Here is an 18,139-nt window from a genome sequence, read left to right as displayed (position 1 = left end):
AGGGTATAATTATGAACGCTGTTGGTATGCCACGACACGCTGGACCTGCGTTGTGCCGAACGGCACACGCTCCACGAGGATCGGCGGCGTGCCCAGTGCATGCTCAGTGTCGTTGTGCACGAGCATCTGGATATCTTGACCTTCGTGCAGCTGTACCAGCCGACCCGTCCGAGCCTCGTGTACCTCGACATGCGTCGTCGAGCAGGCAAACACGTGCTGATCGGCCAGTACGACGCGGTCTACAGCCTTTTCCCATTGGAACGTGCACTCCATGTGCACCATGGTGCCGTGCTCATCCACGAAAAATGCGCCGCGGTCATAGCACATGAGCCAGCCTCGCTCAGCATCGTGGAACACGCCCAAAACAACACCTGCCTCCCATTGCCGAACCAGAGCATGAGCCCGCTCATCATTCTGGCGCAGCGAGAGCAGCGGCACGAGCATGTGCGACGTAAAGCGGTACGTGTACACGGTGCGCGGCGTCGATACCAGCACGCCGTCACGAACACACTGGATCTGGAGCGCCTCGGGGTACACGTAGAACTTGTGAACGAGTTGGAAGCCGGTCAGCATCATCTGCCCAGCAGCGTCGAGCGACGTCTGCGGCGTCAGCAGCCGCACACTCGTCTCCGTCGTCTTACGCTTGGCATACACGAGCATCGGCGTCGCGTGGACGTGCCCGTAGGAGAAAAAGTGCACGTCGCGGCCGCTGCCGATGCGCATCGGCGCAGCACTCAGTGTGCCTTGGCCACTTGGCACGAGCGCCTCGAGATCGTACGCGATCAGTGACTTGTCGGCCAGCACCAGAAAACGCCTGTACTCCTGCAGGACGGCACACTGCGTAACACCCTTCATGTGCAGGACTTTGCGCAGGGTGGGGGGATCGCCGTATCGCCCCATCCATATTCCTTCGGTCGTGCCGATCGCCACGAGGAGGACACGATCCCGCCATAGCCAAGTCGTGGCACATGTCACGTCTGGACGCGCCCATGGCGCATCCTTGACGAGTGCGTACGTCTCGCTAGGCTCGGCGCGTGCCGAGAACACATCGCCACTGAGGTCGGTGCGAACAAATGTATGCGGCGATGTCGGGGGCAATGTCTCGAGCGCCCGCCGCCACTCCTCGCGCTCGTCGCGAGTGCACACATACAGCGTGATCGGCGACTGGTTCGTGTGCAGCTTGTGCCAAACTTGGAACGGATACATTTCGCTCACATTCGTGGGCATCCAATGCCGGCTGATGGAGCCACGTCCCGTGGGCGCCAAATCGAAGCCGCCCGATCCCAAGCAGACCACGGGAATAGGCTTGCGGCTCAGCACGAGCTTTCGGCGGCTGCTAGGGGCACCTGCCTCTGGGTCGTCGTGGGCCCTGGGCTTGACCAGCACGAGGAACTGATTCGTGAGAATGGCCTCCAGCCGCGTCCATTCAAACTCAAAATTGTCCGGGCGGCGAAATACACGCGAGCGATGCAGCAATTGATGCCGAGCATCGAGCAAGTTCATATCGATGTAGTCATCAAGGCGCTTGGCTGTGAGCTGATTCGCCAGCGCGCGCATGTCCAGACGTGCCTCCGTCGCCTCGACGCCCGATTGCGCCACCAAACACTGCTCATCCAGCACCTCTATAGCCAGCTGCAGGGCATCGCGGTCATCGCTGTACTCGGACGTGTGCTTCAATATGGATTCGAGATGCAAGTGGTAGCGCTGCAGGCGCGCAGGCGGACGAAATAAAAAGTTGTCCAGCGGATGCCGCCCAGCAGCCGGGTACCGACGACAGTCGTCCACGAACCGCTGCATGCGGGCATTCGATTCGCACTCCGCCTTCAGGTGCGCGAGCGCAGCAGGGTAGTGCGTCACATAGGACACGTACTCGGTGCGCCAATCGAGCGCGGCGCGAGTGACCACATCGCCCATGCATTGGATCACCGGTCCCTGTTCTCGCTGGCGTTCATGCATATGATCCACAAACTGCGCAATACGCGGCAGCAAGGTAAACACTGGCCCAAACACGTCTTCCACAAAGGAAGTCAGTGCCTCTCCCGTCAGCGGCGCATCAGGAGGCAAGGCCAGAGTCGGCGTTGGCGCTGCGAGTGCCTGCAGCTTGCTGCAAAACAGCGTCAGCAGCTGCAAGTCTCTGAGAAACGCCTCTTCCTTCTGGATGAATTCATGAATCGCGTTCTGGCGCTTGACCTCTTCGCGTGGTAAAGAGCTAACCACACTTTGTGGAAAAATCTCGACCCATGCCTTGGCGGCCGAGAGCGACTCGCCCGGCTCCATCTCCTGCGAGACATGCACCTGTGCCAATGCTGCGTTTTGGCGAGGACAGCTGGGCGAGTAGCATCCCTGTCCATGCGTGAGAGCACATGTGGGGCTGTAGCAATGTGTTAATGGTGAGATGATCCCTGTCGGCCGCTCGCCTTCGGCCGCTGTCATACAGGCCGCGGCCGCCGTGGCACTGAGGGCGACGTGGATGTCTTGGCTTACGACAAACAGCTGTGTGTGGATCCCATGCACTGCGTCTTGACCAGGCACGTCCTTTTTCGTACTCAGACTGTCGGTCGACAACATGTACACACCTCCCAGGTCATTCGTAATGTCCTGCTCTTCCCAGTCAGCCTCGTGGACGTAGAGCTGTGTCTTGAGCGAGTGAGCCATGCTCAACGCCAGCTGGTGCGCTGTGCCCTCCAGCGCTGTAGGATCCAGCTCAAAACATGGAGAGACCTTTGCATACTGTGTGATCATCGATGTCAACGTCTCAATCAGTGTGCGCCCGGTAAAACTCAGGGGATACACCACGCTGCCTTTGATGAGCGGCTTGCGTTCCAAGATGCAGCTTAGCAGTTGTGATACTTGGGACAGACGAGACAAGTCCACGGATGTGCCGATCAAGGAAGACACATGCGCATGCGGCTCAGCCTCGGTTCGTTGCGTGTAAGCTGGCAAGACCGAATCGATACTGCTCTGCCGCGATACGGAGGGCCAAGGTCGCTCTGCATCGCGGCGCATCGGCGCAGGAGACATCACGGTAGACGAACCAGTCTGCATCGAATGACTCTGCCACGCAGGTGGGAGGGGCGGGGTCTGTGGCAATGGGCGCCGTCGGCGACCGGCCCCACTGCAGATGGACGACGACCGCGAGGCATCCGACATGCTAGGCGGTGCATCGCGCATGTCGTCCATGACCTGGTCAATTTCGTCCACGAGCGCATCAATAGAGACGGAGGAAGCACTCTCTCGCCTCGCTGCGTCTGCCGGGCCACTCATCTTACTGCATGACACCCACACTGGGTCGGATGAAAAAAAGGAACGAGGTAACTTGCATTACATACACATGGGAATTAAGTCTATATTCGGGGTTCCACGTATCGTGGAATTGGGGTATCATGAAAAGCAGCTTCATTAAGCAGCCGATGGCTCTTGCAAAGGCGACAAGCTGTCTGTCGCTGCCGAGACTGCGGCAGCCAGGTCAAGATGGAAGTAGGGCGTCAGCTCATTATTCCACATAATCGGCACTGTAATACTGGGAGAGGACATACTCGACTCTTGCTTCGACTCTTGCGCATACATGGCGTCCAAGTGGCGAATTTCAAAGTCGAGTTTGTCCATTTCGGCCGTGACCTGTGCAGGCACTTGCGACTCAAGGTCATCGTGCGGGGGCCTGTGCAAGTAGTCGTCATCTTCCCCTGCTTCCGGCAGCGGTGGCTTCTCAGGCGACGGCGAACGCCGCTCGCCTACAGCCCTTGCATCGCCCTGTTGGACGACAGATGCAATTTCCGTCACATGGCGATGAATTCGGCCAGTTCCGAATCCACCAGCCAGGAGCGCACGACGGATCCATGGGCTCAGAATATGGGCAAAGTGGAACTGCACCGGACCGCCACGGTACCGTTCCAATGCGTTACGCAAATCCACCAGCACCTGCACCGATGTAGAGTCAACATTCGCCACAGAGCCAAAGTCAAGCACCAGTGCATGCAGGTAAGGGCGCGGATCCTCCTTCTCAATACGCATCCGCTCTTCCAGCTCTTCTTGCAGCGCAGGTGCGTCCTTGTGTCGGTGGTAGTACCACGTACACGCGCGAAACGCCCTAACGAGTCGGACATTCGGTGGGCCCGGATCATTCCATGGGCGATCACCCGTCTTCGATACCGCGGCACGACCCGGGCGCGTGTGCCTCTTGATCTTGTCAGTAATGACCTCGGCCATGTGCGAAGCATTCGGGTACGTAAACGACTCTTCCACACGGTACACAAACACTCCAGGTGGCGGCGGTTCCACGTGCACAGAAGGGTCTCGAAGACCATCCTGGACATCCATGGGCATAAACACATTGCGCTGCTGCGCACCACCAGCAATAGATGGGTCATTGTGCTCCACGCGCACGACACCTAGCCAGTGTCCACGCGGACGCGCAATGCGGATGAGCAATAGAGCTGCCGAGGCCGCCACCGAGGTGTAGACACCATAGTCTACACTAGTAAAAATCGTCACCACCACAGAAGCCACCCAAATAAGAAGCTCAAGCGGGTTCATCAGCCAGAATTTGTATAGCAACGATGGTGGCGCAATCAGGTCGCCGACCGCATGGATAATGACAGCCGACAGGGCCGCCTTAGGGATCCAGAAGAACACACCCGAAAGTGCATAAATAGCAATGAGCACGACAATGGCCGTGATCCAGCCAGCTAAAGGCGTACGAACGCCAGACTTAGACTTGACAGCCGATCGCGAGAACGATCCTGTAGCTGCGTATCCACCAAAGCAAGGGCCGATCAGATTGGTGACACCAATGGCAATCAGTTCTTGGTTCGGATTGATCTTGTAATTGTTCAGACGACCAAATGACTTGGATATAGCGATATGCTCCAACAGAAGCAAAATGACGGAGGCCGGCAGGTTAGGTCCAATAGCTGACGTTACATCCTGCGGCAAGGAAGGTTGGCCCATGTTCCTGAATCCACGCGGCACGTGGTTTATGATCGTGATGGGGTAATCGCTCTTTTGTTCGGGACCCAACCACACACGACTGGCGATCGTAAGGACGATAATGACAAAAGCACTGCGCAGGACCGACACAAAGAACGCAACGCGCGCATATTTCGGATACCGCTTGGCGATGTAATTGCATGCCGAACGGATAAAGTACAAAAAGACCAGCGCCGGAATGCCAAACGCTGCATCGAGCTTCGTGGTCGGCAATTCCCTGAAGAATCTTATCACGGTCAGATACATGGCTCCATGGCTCGGCACATTCGACTCTCCGAAGAGCGATGGAAGCTGGCCGACCAGAATAGTTAGAGCGGATCCCGTCATGAAACCACTAACGGCCGGCGCAGGGATAAACTCAACGAGCCATCCCAAACGCAGCAAACCAACACCCAAAGTAATAATACCACACAAAAATGCAAGGGCCGATGCGATCATATGTGCCTCATAGTGGCGATCAGGATAGGTTTCATTGATCTTTTTGATGACGGTGGCTGTCTGGAGCGACATGACAGCCACCGGACCGATTGTCACGTCCTTCGATGTAGCGAACAGGGCATAAATAACGACACCGACAAATGAAGAATACAGACCAAACTGCGGAGCAAGTCCTGCAATGTTGGCATACGACATCGACTGTGGCACAAGAACCAGAGCAACTGTAATTCCTGCAATGAGATCACCGAACAGCCACGTCAGATTGTATGACAAAATCCAATGGCGAAATGGGAAAAGAGAATCCAAGTAATGTACAGCCTTCTCCCAAGGATGATCAACCATTTCACCCATATAGTCTTGCACACCGACCATCGGGACACCCAGTCGGTTCGCCTCCGTGTCATCGTATCGTACGACCCTTTTGGCGATCGACTTCGTGCGATCCCATAATGTCCTTGACGCTTTTCTCGCCTCCATACTGGAAAAGAAGCGTATACAGAGCGCGAGTCGAAGTCAACGCGTCCCGGACGAGAGTATGGTGAGTTGAGAAAGTGTGGCTGGCGACGGTCGTGCGGCTGGACTTTTTGCCATGGCAATCACCTCATCGAGATCTTTATTGTGGAGGCATATGACGACGTAGCACGCCATCGTTGCAGCTGTCCCTGGCAAATGCGCGCGTTTTTTCTTCGTCTCCACTCACGAGCACGTGGGTGCTTATGCTAACCAAGTTGCCACGCCAGGGGGCTTTACTTGACGCGACGCGTCATGGATGGAGTGCGATTCGTCATCGCGGAGAATGTCGATCCGTTCAGAGGAGAAAAAGTACGTATAAGATGATACTTTAATACAGATTTCGAACGATCTTTTGAAGCATGGCGCAACCGCTGTGGATAGTGCGCAATTCGATTCCGCATCCAATCGCGCTGCCACATTCCGTGAGTTGGTAACACATTTTATCACGGAAACGATTCATTGTGAATATGCGACATGGTGCAGGCACATGGAATATGATGATGTCACTGTTTCTGAAGAGGCTAGTCCTGTTGCTGTCACGCCCGCTTGGGCCGAGCGGTCCATGGCATTACGGCACCCACAACCTGTCAAGCTCTATTCCCCCGACCCACGCGATATCTTTTCCGGCATCGTTATTTGCTGTGCGCACTTGACTCCTCACGATGTCGATCTGATGGCCACGTCTGTTACGTCCATGGGAGGTGGTGTCAAGCAGACGCTGTGTGAGGAGGTAACACACGTTGTGGCTATTGATCGTGACAACAGCAAAATGCGTGCTTTGGAGCAACACAAGACCGATTTGCCCATCATAGCTGTGGCGCCACATTGGATTAATGATTCCTACAGTGTTCAACGCCTTTTGCCACTGGACAAGTATGTATTTCCTATGGACACGCCACAAGGTCTGCCGCCTTGCTTATGTGCGCCTAATACGGCTACGCAGGTCGCCGCCGTTCCCTCCCCACCACAACCACTGAGTTTGCATACCGAGCATTCTATTTTACAAGGAAAGACAGTTTTGTTTGCTCGTGATATCCATGGTGGAACACTCGAGGCGCATCCTGAGCTGCACTCGATCCGAGATCGAGTCGTGCAGGTGGGTGGTCAGTGTGCTCCGACAATACCCGCTACAGCCTCAGCAGACGAGGTAGCGGCAGCTATTGAGAGTGCTGACTTGATTGTTGCTCGGCATCGCGAGAGTGATGAGTGTGCGCATGCCTTGGGTCAAAACAAAACAGTTGGCACGCTGCCATGGCTTGCCAAAGTCCTATCGACGGGCCACATGACATCTCCACGCGACCGGCTTTTGCATTTTCCATACCCTTATGAGCACGTCCAAGGCTTTCCTAAACTATCCATCACCATCACAAACTACAAAGGGCAGGCTCGTGCTTATCTCAAGGAGCTGATCGTAAAAATGGGCGGTGTATTTACCCCAGAGCTGTCGACCATGAACGATGTATGCGTGGCGCTCGACTTGCACGGAGACAAGGTCAAGCGAGCGCGAGAGTGGAATATTCCGATTGTCAACCACATTTGGCTGGAGCAATGCTTTGCAACGTGGACGAACCAGCACCTTGCGCAACGTTCGTTTATCACATTCCCCGGTGCCGCACAACTCAGTGCCGTGCTCGGCCAGATTGGTGTGACAGACGAAAGCGTCACTCCATACATTCAAGCGGGTCCAAAGATTCCCCCCGCCGTTGAAATGTCACAGCCAACGCCGACACCGCCTCCCGAAGACGTATCACCTGTTGCATCACCGCCAGCTGTGATACGAGACCATCAGCAAACTGAGGCCCCGCAACCTGTACCTGAGCAACCTGAGCCGGAGCACGCCGAAGCTCAGCCTTCCGAGTTTGTTGGGCCGAAGAAGCAAGGTAATGATGAGCCCTCGTCACCTACTGCATCGCGACGCAAACGCGAAGCACCTGCAGCCTCGCACACGCCAAAGCGCGCGAGGAACGAGCTGCTGGTGGCCACAACGTCCGTTACCCTCACCAAGACAGAGCAGCACGCTCTCGAGGCGCTGGGTATTCAGTACACGGAACGCATTTCTGAGGCCCATGTGCTAGTTGCCAAGGCACTCACACGCACGGAAAAGATGCTGTGCGCAATTGCCAGGGGACTCGATATCGTCAATGTGAGCTGGATCAAAACGATGGTACGCAAAAGGGAGCGTATTGATCCTAAGGCACATGTTCTGCGGGACCGGAATCGCGAGCACCAATGGTCTATGTCGCTTCCCGACGTGTTGTCCCGCAGCCAGGATAATCCCTCGTCGCTATTGCGTGGTCATACCTTTTACATTTTCAAGCACACGGAGCCGTCGCGTGACGTGCTTACTCGAGTGATCGAGGCGGCAGGCGGCTCGGTCGAACATGCGACTGGCAAGACGGATGCACGGGTGCTGGCTTCAGACCAAGCGCATGTGATTGGAAGTGCTGCGGATGAAACTGCAATCCACGCGCTCCAGTCACACTATACCAAGGCGCACGGATCGCCACTGGCCGTGTACACGGCCGAAGTGGTCCTGGCGGGCGTGCTTCGGCAGCAGATGGACTGGACGTCTACGTACCAATTATCTGCCACATAGTATTAAAGTGTAATTTGTGCTGCATCGAGATTCAGGGCATGCAGCAACAAATTGACGTTGCGAATACGCGCGTCTTCTGCGCCAGGAGGCATAGGAAGGGACGAAGCCTTCGCTTCTTTGGCAGCGAGAATATTCGAGAGAATCTTTTCGCGCAGTTCCTGCACCAGCACCTGCTGCTGAGATAGGTTTGCATGGATGGCAAGGAGTGCCATGAAATTCCAGACCGGCTCGTCTTCTGCATTGCTGTCCGGTGCATGTCCCGGGACTGTGCCGAGCGAGAACATATCGACGCCGAATGGCATGTACGATGCGGCGCGTGTTGAGTAGAAAAGCGAGGGCAACTGACCGTCAGACGACAGACGGTTGAACAGCACGCCCAACACGCTGTACCACTGCTCGAGCTCGTCGGCAGCCGGTGGAGCGTTCGCTGCCTGCCGCAATGCCTCGGCACGCGACAACAGTGCCGACAAAAGCGAAATACCAGGGCGCGTACGGGCGCATGCCAAAACATGATTGCGTTCCATCAGCAGTGCCAGCATACCGCTAATGATGCGCAACGAGAGCGTATTGATGAGCGCCATCATCTGGAAGAGCACCGAATTGGAGAAAGCGTCGATACTACGGCCCAGATCGGTGGCTTGATGTGCCGATATAGGCGGGCGGACATGTCGCATAGGTTCCAAGACACGATACTTTTCCCATTGTGCGAACTCCTTCACAGCATCGAGCGATTCAAACGATGCAATGAGCATGGTGAGCATGGCAAGAGCCTGCTCAGCACTGAGCAGACGGAACACACGAGGGATGAGCTTCTTGCCTTTAACGTGGTTCAGCAAGCTCACAAAAGGATGTGGGTCCGACACACCGAGCGGTTCTAACACGCGCAACTCTTTCCACAGCGCCTCGGTAAGTTGCTTTTGCGCTGCCGTATTCTCGGGCGTCGATGGTTCGCGACGTAGCTGCTCCAGCTGCAACACAAGGTGGTACAAACGTTCCAGTGCCGCAAGCGACTCGCGGCGTGTCAAGGCCTTACGTGTCGCACTCTGCGGTGCACGCGCAGCATCACCCAGCGCAGCATCCTGAAGCGCCATGCGCACCGCATCTTCTTGGTTGTGTGCGGCCGGTGCGGCGTGTGATCCTGGCGCCTCGCCTGGCTGGTTGATCAATTGCAACATCTGACGCGGCTTGTTTGCCGTTACAAGACTCACACGGCCCAGCGTGCCTGATTGCGATGAAACAGCACCTTTTGCCTCGCGCTTCTTGCGGTTATCAACAAGGCGTTCGACTTGCTGCTGCATCCTGAGCATGGCATTTTCATGCCGCGTCAACTTGCGCGGCGCTCCCTTTCCACTTGTTTCAGCATTCTTGTGTTGCTGGATCGCCTCCACGGATCCATCCGGAACCACGACTTTCCGGGCACCGCCACGCACAGCAAAGAACACATGTGCGTAAAAGTCGTCCGTGTACGGATCCGACGTCACGAGCTGACTGATCTGAATGCGGGTGATAAAGTCCTTGTCGGCACCTGACATGACACCATTGTAGCGCGTCATATGAGCCAGCTTGGCAGCTTTGGCACGGCGCTTGTCCTCCGCCTTCTTCCAGTTCTCAAGTCGTTCGGATGCCTGACTTGTGAGCACCTGGGAGGCCTGCTCAGCGTCGCTCGTATCGCCGCGTAAAAGCGACGGGTACTGCCGCACTATATCTTCCAGCGAATCAAATTGGATAGGTGGCGGAAGTGACAGGATCGCTGACTGCACATTCGACGGACATGCCTCCAACATCATACGCATACGTGCGAGGTGTGCAGCCTGGGCCTCAGCCGCGGACTGCTGTGGGGCCCGCGGCGCCGATACGGGCACAGTCGGACGGATTCCCGGCGGTGGCGGCAACGGGGTAGATGCCACATCGGATGCACCAGGCCTGATGCCAGGTGGCATTAGCATAGGTGGCACCATTGGCACAGAACCAGGATGAGGACCTGCTGCGCCCGGCACGGGACGTACCATGGGAGGGACTATACCGGGCGGGGGAATCGTTGGAGGTTGACTAGGACGAACAGGCGGATGCGCGTTGACCGAAGTACGCTTCTGCAGGAGCTGTGCTTCCACTTCACCCAGTGTTAGGGGTCGGGGCGGCGGTGCATCAGCTGAAGGTGCTGCCGAAGCCTTTTTCGACTTGAGTTCTGCTTCCACTTGCTCAAGCGTCGCAGGTGGGGGTGCATGCCTCATTGGCGGCTGCACAGATGCCGTTGTACGCGACAGTGCAGGCGTATCCCAAAAATCATCGAGTGATGCAGCAAAAGCCGAGGCGTTCCGGTCGCTTCTGGGAGGAGCGGCCGCAGCATGTCCAAAATCGAAATCCGTTCCTACCTCTTCAGCAAAAGTACCAAACGTGTCTTCGTTTACGTCGTCATTCGCCTCATCCAGCTGTTCACCTAGGCCATCGTAGCCATCCTGGCCCCATGTGTATACTTCGACATCCTCTTGCGCACTCGCAGCCAGAGCACGCTCGATCTTATCATTCAAAGCGCGTTCTTCGTCTTTCGATGACAGCACTGCGGCCTTGTCATCGGCCGGCAGGCTCGTATCGAAGCCGAAGAACGACATGACACTAAGACGAAACGAACGAAAGCAGTAACACCGCATTATACTGGCTGGGAACGCTGTCGGCACATCACGTGACACCATACGTGGCTCTTTCCCTCTCTGAGCCCTTGCTCCTCGACATTAGCGGCACATGGAGCGTGTCTGTCGCGAAGTCTATCACTCTACGACATTCTACCCACAATTCGATAAGTCTCATCAGAATATAGGATGCTGGTGTGTTCTGTAGCCCTTTAACCGCATCATCATGTTTTTGATTTTTCCAGATATCGCATTCCCCCACAGCTCGTGCTTGACGCCTGAATACAGACTGCTTTGGCACTTCGCACCTGCCGAAGGCACTTGTGATCGTGGGCAGGTCTCACTCCATGAAGCGCGGTGAGGCTGCAGCAACACTGAGCATATCTCGGCCGAATATCGTACCGCGCCACTCTAGCGCAGGGACCAAGTGGGTGAGTTGCTTTAAACAGTCAAGGTGATTCCTGCTCGAGTGACGAGTTCATGCCGGCCAAGAGTCTGCAAACACTCGTCAAACAACGGTATCTTAATGCACTTCACACTGTGCAGCCAGCATCAAGATGGAAGAACCTTGTCATTGATGCACATACCATGGAATACATGAATGCGGTCATGCGCATGTTTGATATCCTGGAACAGAATGTTACCAAGGTCGACAGAATAGAGAAGCACCGAGATCCAGAGCCAGGCATCGAAACTGCGTATATTTTGTGTCCCACGACGCAAAACGTGAATCGAATTATTCAGGACATGACGCCTACCCATGATCGTCCCGCGTTGTATGACGCTGCACATGTGTTCTTTGTTGATGCCATTTCTGATGAACTTGTCACGAAGCTGACCAATTCTAAAGCAGGAATACGTCTGAAGCAACTGGTAGAGCTGTTCATTAATCTGTGGCCAGTTGAATCCCAGGCGTTCCTGCTCAAGCATCCCAGTTCGTTCTTTAGTGTGTTTCAGCCGATGGATACCAAATTTTGCCCTTCGTTGGATGAGGCACTAGCACTCATGCAGGACGAACTCGATATATCTACACAAGCAATTCTCAACGTGTGTATTACTTTAAACGAGAATCCACTCATTCGATACCTCCATGTCCCAGGCCGGGTGTTAGGTCCTTTGTCGCCCGAAGCATTGTCTGATACTGTGGAAGGTTCCTTCGCTGTGGACGATTTTAGCAAGTCAGATATTGCGGGCCGTGTACAGATTGGCGTGCCATTCCCGCAACAACTAGCCCATCGCGTTCAGGCAGCACTGGACGACTATACGAAGAACCAAATGCTTGGTGATCCTGGCCGCCCGCGGGGTGTGCTTTTTATTACAGATCGTACAATGGATCTTGTATCCCCTTTTCTGCACGAATTTACCTATCAGGCGATGGTGTATGACCTCGTGCCAATTCAAGACAATACGTACAAGCATACTTATAAGAATGCTGAAGGTATTACCGAGGAGCTGATCGCCGAGTTGAACGATAGCGATGAAATTTGGACTCGGATTCGCCACATGCATGTGGCAGAGGCAATACAGTACCTCACGCGCGAATTCAAGCAGCACATGGGTGAGGCGAGTCAATTCTCCGGTGAAATGTCGATTAATGGCATGCGTGACATGCTTGTAGCTCTACCACACATGCAACAAACGAAAGAGAAGCTGTCTGTCCATCTTTCGCTGGCACAATTGTGTATGGACAAGTTCGAGCACAGTAAATTGGCGGCCCAGGCCATGGTCGAGCAGAATGCCGCAACGGGACAAACGCCTGATGGATCACGTCCTCGTTCGCTGGTGGAAGACATGGTGCCCATTCTCGACGACCCCTCTATTACGAATGCGGACAAGGTCCGTATCATCGCGCTGTACATCTTATCTTGCGATGGTGTCCAAGAGGAAGACTGCCGCCGCCTGTTCCAGCACGCCCGGCTCACAGGCGGAGAAACAGCAACTGTGACTCATCTTACGAACTTGGGCGCACGTGTCGTCCGCGAACCATCGTCTTCGAGTCTTGATGCCATCTTCCGAAAGCGCCGAAAGACGCTTCAACCGCGTTTGCCAGCGGCGGGTCAGGCTGAGTACGAGCTCAGCCGATGGCAGCCTTTGCTGCGTACATTGCTGGAAGATCACCTTCTAGGCCGCCTCGAGCAAAGCATGTTTCCTTATGTTCGTGACGCTCCGCCAGAAATTCCGCTCTCTGAACAAATTTCGCAGCGCTCCATGTCGTTCAGTGCGAGTGCGACAGGTATGGCTACCTCCGTACTGCACTCAGCGATTAATGCAACAGGCGGCAAAGACTCGCCTTTGGCGCGCGTTGGTGCAGGTTTTGGCTTTGATCAGTCAAGTTCGACTCGATCTAATACGCTACGCGGCGGAACAACCAGTTTGCGCAGTGCTCGACCGACGTGGCACCAAAAAGGTCGCTCTCAATCTGTGGCGAGCCTCTCGACCAGCAGTGCAAATTCAGGCGGTGCCGGTGCTGGCGGCGTGACTACAGCTACCCGCAACACTTCCTCGGCGCTACAGGAAATGAGTAATCCGTCTGCTCAACGTATGCTCGTGTTTATGGTAGGCGGCATAACGTATTCAGAGATGCGCACGGCGTACGAAGTGGGTAAGCGCAATAATACCGAGGTGTATTTAGGCTCCTCTCACGTTTTCACACCGACATCGTACATGGAAGCATTGCGTGTAATGGGCACGCCACGCCAACCTATTCCGCCAGACTTGCATGTCGATGTGCGACGAAAGGCGCAGCAAGCCGAGCAGGAACAACTCCTAGCCCAGCAACAAGGCAAAAAGATCAAGCAGCCGCATATCCTGAAAAAGCCCAAGTACCCACAGGACCTGCCGCCGCAGGATAGGTACGATCTGCGGAATTCGACGGCCGAAGAGGCACCTCCTCCACCGCCTATGCCGGAGAAGAACTCACAGCGACTTGTGAACAAGCTCCACAAAGGACACGATGCCCAACCGAATGCCACTCCCTCTCAGAACAACTCTAGCAAAAAAACATCGGGCACATCCACATCTGATCCGAATGCCTTGCCTGAAATGCCTAGTGTGATGGGCAAGCACCGTTTTGGCCGCGATATGTCCAAGTTTAAGCATGCCTTATTCCATAAAAAGTAGGGCCTGGTAGTCTTTTTAGTCATCATCCCACGCGTCGCGCCCCAAGCCCCATGGTCTGTCTGTCCCTACTACCATGTCGAGTTCGCTGCCCATGTCGGGTACGGCACTTACCTCTGCCAAGGAGCGGCACTACTCGTACTTGGCATCAAGATTGGATGCACTCTCTTCGACGATGCAGCACACGCAGCACCACATGTCCATCGCGAGCGAACAGGCAGCTTACATGAAGGACTTGGGTATAGGCCAGGCAGCCATTTTCATGGCGGCTCTAGACCAGGTGGACCATGAAAATGATCAGACAAGCAAAGACTAATGTCTATGGCATAGGAGGAATGGTGTCATAACCTGCCTCCTTCCAAGTGGCTTCAATGGCCTTACGCAAACGCCGCAAACCCTCAAGGATCTGGTCATCCGGCGTCACACTGAAGCTGGCGCGGGCATACGGTGTCACGCGGCCGTCTGCATAAAATGATGAGCCTGGGACAACGAGCACATTGTGAGCGATCGCGTTTTCGGATATGGTCTTGAAAGAGTCACCTCCCGGTGCGGTGGCTGTAGGTGGCAAGTGCAGCTTGAGCCAGAAAAACATGCCTGCGACGGGCATGACCCACGTTGCTACCGGTGCATCGCCGCGCAGCGTCGCATTGAGGCTCTGCAAAAACATGTCCCTTCGATGCTTATACATTGTAGCCACCTTGTCAACGTGCTGCAGAAAGCCATTTACACCCCAGTGCTTAAGCAGCTGTGCAATTATGACCTGGTCGAGCGACGATGGGTGAATGTTCGATGAGGCTGTGTACGCCACAATGGCACGGACAATAGGTGTCGGGCCGACCACATAGCCGACGCGCATGCCTGCTGAAAGGATCTTGGAAAAACTTTCAAAGCGCAAGACGTAGCCGCACCCGAATGTTTCGCTCTCTTCGCGCTCTAGGGCAAAGTAACTCGGAACGCGTTTGCGCGACACAGGATCCTCACCCAGCCCATCGAAAGCAAGGTAGAAATACGGATCGTCTTCCAGAATGAGAACATTATGAGTGCGAACAAGCCGCAATATCTCGCGCTTTCGGTCGGCTGATGCGGTAGTTCCTGCCGGGTTTCCGCCGGTGGGCACGGTGTAGAGTGCTTTGGGGAATCGAAGATGGGCAGTGTTGGCATTGGTCGACCAATTTTCGAGTACGGATGCGAGGGATGTGGCCGACAAGCCTTCGTCATCCGTGTCAATATTGACCACATGAATACCTCGAGACGTGAAATCTGGCAGCAGGCCGGGGTACATGGGTGACTCGAGGAGCACAGTATCTCCGGGGTCAAAAAGCACTGTGCTAGTCTTGGACAACAAATCCTGCGATCCAGTACCGACAGACATTTCGAAATCGCCGGCTGGGGTGCCGTCGTTCCTGGTGCGTCCGTGCACCGCTGTGACAATAGCACCGATAGCCTCGCTGAACAAAATGTCGCTGGACGATGAGCCATACTGCAATACACGATTTAGAGTGTCTCCCTCAATCACAAGCTCTGTGGGCGTGTTTGTCTCAGGGTCATTCGACATGATGGCATCTGGCTTTAGGGTCACCGAAATCGACTGGAAAGGGAATCCACTGGGGTTCGGCTTACCTGCCAAGAACGAAATCATGTCAGGCTTGGATTCAAAAGCCAACAGACCACGAATAGCAGGGGATGGCCGGCGATGAAATTCGGTCGACAACATCCGCTCATAGTCTAGAGGCATGGTGATCAGCTCTTGATAACGGAGCGAGCAACGCATCCTGGTTCTTGTCCGGCAGGTAGGCTCGGCGTGCCACGTGCCACACACGTGACACATCTCTACGTCTGGTTGTCGGATCAAAATCGCTACGCGCCGCACCCGTCACCAACTTTCACGCTCATAATGGTACGTGAACACTACTGATCACTAACAAACAGCCTCCTGTCAAAGGTAAAGGCGGGCGTATGATGTCCCTAATCGACTACCGTCTGCGTGTGACGCTGAATGACGGTCGTCAGATGACGGGTCAGTTGCTTGCATTTGATACCCACATGAATCTTGTGCTCTCGAATAGTACGTTTGTTCTGCTAACCGTGCAGCTGAAGAGTTTCGACGCATAAAGCCCAAGAAGAAAAAGACACAAAAGGCAAATAAGAAGCAAAAAGTGGCCCATGGCGACACGCCGAGTGGCAATGCTCATGTGGAAGATGAGGAAGACGAGGAAGATGACTCTGCACCGCCGCCTGTGCAAGAGCAGAAACGCACATTGGGCCTTATTATTTTGAGAGGAGAGACCATCATTAGCATTAGTGTGGAAGCGCCACCTTCCGAGTCGAAGCGCGACGTACCAGTAATGGCGCCGGGTCCGGGCCGTGGCGTGCCTGCAGGTCGTGGTGCTGCGATGGGTGCCGTGCCTATGGGTCGTCCACCGCCCTTTGGACCGCCTCCCGGCTTTGCTGGACCTCCTCCCATGGGACCACCGCCGGGCTTTGGAGGCCCTCCGCCGATGGGCCCGCCACCAGGGTTCCGCCCACCAGGCATGCCGTGATGTAGCCAGTGTGCATGTGTAGCCTAGTTGAATTGTGTACTAGACGCCTATGTTTGCATACCCAAGCGACCCAACATTAAGTGTTCGAACCAGGCTGAGCCTGGCGTTTTGGTTACGACCCGCGTGGATGGCACAGGCGGCGTCACAGGCTTGTCGTCAGCCTTGCGCTTGGCAGGCGTGGTCGACGAGCTTGATAGACCATACTCATTTTTGGGTCCGCGCTCTGCTTCAACTTCAGCTTTGTTGCGACCATCGTACTCTTCACCCTGCTGACGGCGGTCCACGACGCAAAATCCACGCGTGTGACGGCCATCGGTTTCCACGAGAAACGGACGCTCCGTGTCTCCCCAGAGCTCAGCGTCCGTGTAGAAAATAGCATGAGCCACAGCCAGTGGATCATGTGCTTCGAACAGATCGTATTTGGCCGGGTCGAATGGGACATTTGGCGGTGCAAACGAGTTGGTCACAGAACGAGGCTTTCGGAGGAAGTGCGTGATGAGCCTGAACAAGTAATTCTTTTTGTACAGCTCCGATGACTCATCCATCATGATGTGCGAGTACGGCACAGTGTGCTTCGTTGTTGTGTCGAGAGGTAGAAGGTGGATGGGCAGGCGCCGGCCATCTAGTGTTGCGTCTTCCAGCAGCACCTTGGCGGCCCATGGATCCGCGAAAAAGTTGAATTCTCCTGTGGGGGATGTGTTACCAGGCACATCCAGCGCACCTCCCATCACGCTGATACATCCAACCCTGCTAAATGTCTCTGGGTCCTTCAGGTAGGCATTCGCCAAGTTGGTCAGGGGCGCCACAGCCGCGATGCGAACCGTGTGTGGTGGGTGCCTGCGAATCACATCCAAGATGAATTCATCTGCAGGTGTAGCAATCGGCTTGGCATCGAAGAGCGGGTTCGAGTCAGCCATGGGGTAGGGGTTGCCCTCCAGGAACGACACACCCGACATGCCGTCACGGCCGTGGAAGTAACTGGCGGTGAACAGGCGACCACCCATGGGCTTTTCCGCACCAAGAGCTACAGGGATAGGCTTACCATTCATGCCGTGCTCAATACGCTCGCGCAGCGTTTCGTTGGTGATTGCTCCGTCTTTGAAAGCCACGTTGAGGGCATGCGAAAGACGCAGAATATTCCCATGCGCATAGTCCAACGTCGTATTACCAAACGTCAGGGTAATGCCCTCGAGCGAAACTTCCGGCGAAGCGATCGCCAGCAAGATCGCAAGAAGGTCATCCACACCTGGATCCGTATCAATAATCAAGGGTACTTGGGTCATGGGAGATAGGAACGAACGCTGTTACGACGTGTGGAGAAG

At 55.2% G+C, this 18,139-nt stretch overlaps 9 protein-coding genes across 9 annotated transcripts; 4 read left to right on the top strand and 5 right to left on the bottom strand.

The window, feature by feature from the left end:
* Positions 1-9: 9 nt before the first annotated feature.
* MRET_0493 (nucleotide exchange factor) lies at positions 10-3,264 on the bottom strand (the record flags this gene model as incomplete). The annotated part of the gene is made up of 1 exon (XM_027627120.1): positions 10-3,264. One exon carries the CDS (start codon positions 3,262-3,264, stop codon positions 10-12), a length of 3,255 nt encoding a protein of 1,084 aa, XP_027482924.1.
* A 135-nt stretch (positions 3,265-3,399) lies between these two features.
* On the bottom strand, positions 3,400-5,901 carry MRET_0492 (solute carrier family 26 (sodium-independent sulfate anion transporter), member 11; the record flags this gene model as incomplete). The annotated part of the gene is made up of 1 exon (XM_027627119.1): positions 3,400-5,901. One exon carries the CDS (start codon positions 5,899-5,901, stop codon positions 3,400-3,402), a length of 2,502 nt encoding a protein of 833 aa, XP_027482923.1.
* A 288-nt stretch (positions 5,902-6,189) lies between these two features.
* On the top strand, positions 6,190-8,533 carry MRET_0491 (BRCA1 C terminus (BRCT) domain protein; the record flags this gene model as incomplete). Its single annotated transcript, XM_027627118.1, has 2 exons — positions 6,190-6,246; positions 6,275-8,533. 2 exons carry the CDS (start codon positions 6,190-6,192, stop codon positions 8,531-8,533), a joined length of 2,316 nt encoding a protein of 771 aa, XP_027482926.1.
* Positions 8,534-8,535: 2 nt separating this feature from the next.
* On the bottom strand, positions 8,536-11,142 carry MRET_0490 (DNA topoisomerase 2-associated protein PAT1; the record flags this gene model as incomplete). The annotated part of the gene is made up of 1 exon (XM_027627117.1): positions 8,536-11,142. One exon carries the CDS (start codon positions 11,140-11,142, stop codon positions 8,536-8,538), a length of 2,607 nt encoding a protein of 868 aa, XP_027482925.1.
* Positions 11,143-11,640: 498 nt separating this feature from the next.
* Positions 11,641-14,280, top strand: MRET_0489 (syntaxin-binding protein 1; the record flags this gene model as incomplete). Its single annotated transcript, XM_027627116.1, has 1 exon — positions 11,641-14,280. One exon carries the CDS (start codon positions 11,641-11,643, stop codon positions 14,278-14,280), a length of 2,640 nt encoding a protein of 879 aa, XP_027482850.1.
* Positions 14,281-14,353: 73 nt separating this feature from the next.
* Positions 14,354-14,593, top strand: MRET_0488 (DASH complex subunit Hsk3 like protein; the record flags this gene model as incomplete). Its single annotated transcript, XM_027627115.1, has 1 exon — positions 14,354-14,593. One exon carries the CDS (start codon positions 14,354-14,356, stop codon positions 14,591-14,593), a length of 240 nt encoding a protein of 79 aa, XP_027482851.1.
* A 3-nt stretch (positions 14,594-14,596) lies between these two features.
* On the bottom strand, positions 14,597-16,012 carry MRET_0487 (tryptophan aminotransferase; the record flags this gene model as incomplete). Its single annotated transcript, XM_027627114.1, has 1 exon — positions 14,597-16,012. One exon carries the CDS (start codon positions 16,010-16,012, stop codon positions 14,597-14,599), a length of 1,416 nt encoding a protein of 471 aa, XP_027482854.1.
* Positions 16,013-16,171: 159 nt separating this feature from the next.
* MRET_0486 (small nuclear ribonucleoprotein B and B') lies at positions 16,172-16,817 on the top strand (the record flags this gene model as incomplete). The annotated part of the gene is made up of 3 exons (XM_027627113.1): positions 16,172-16,174; positions 16,207-16,342; positions 16,369-16,817. 3 exons carry the CDS (start codon positions 16,172-16,174, stop codon positions 16,815-16,817), a joined length of 588 nt encoding a protein of 195 aa, XP_027482855.1.
* A 47-nt stretch (positions 16,818-16,864) lies between these two features.
* Positions 16,865-18,100, bottom strand: MRET_0485 (nucleoside hydrolase; the record flags this gene model as incomplete). The annotated part of the gene is made up of 1 exon (XM_027627112.1): positions 16,865-18,100. One exon carries the CDS (start codon positions 18,098-18,100, stop codon positions 16,865-16,867), a length of 1,236 nt encoding a protein of 411 aa, XP_027482852.1.
* Positions 18,101-18,139: the final 39 nt, after the last annotated feature.

The sequence above is a fragment of the Malassezia restricta genome, chromosome I, assembly GCF_003290485.1.
Source record: "Malassezia restricta chromosome I, complete sequence".
Lineage (NCBI taxonomy): Eukaryota > Fungi > Basidiomycota > Malasseziomycetes > Malasseziales > Malasseziaceae > Malassezia > Malassezia restricta.
This window is presented reverse-complemented; position numbering and strand designations above follow the sequence as displayed.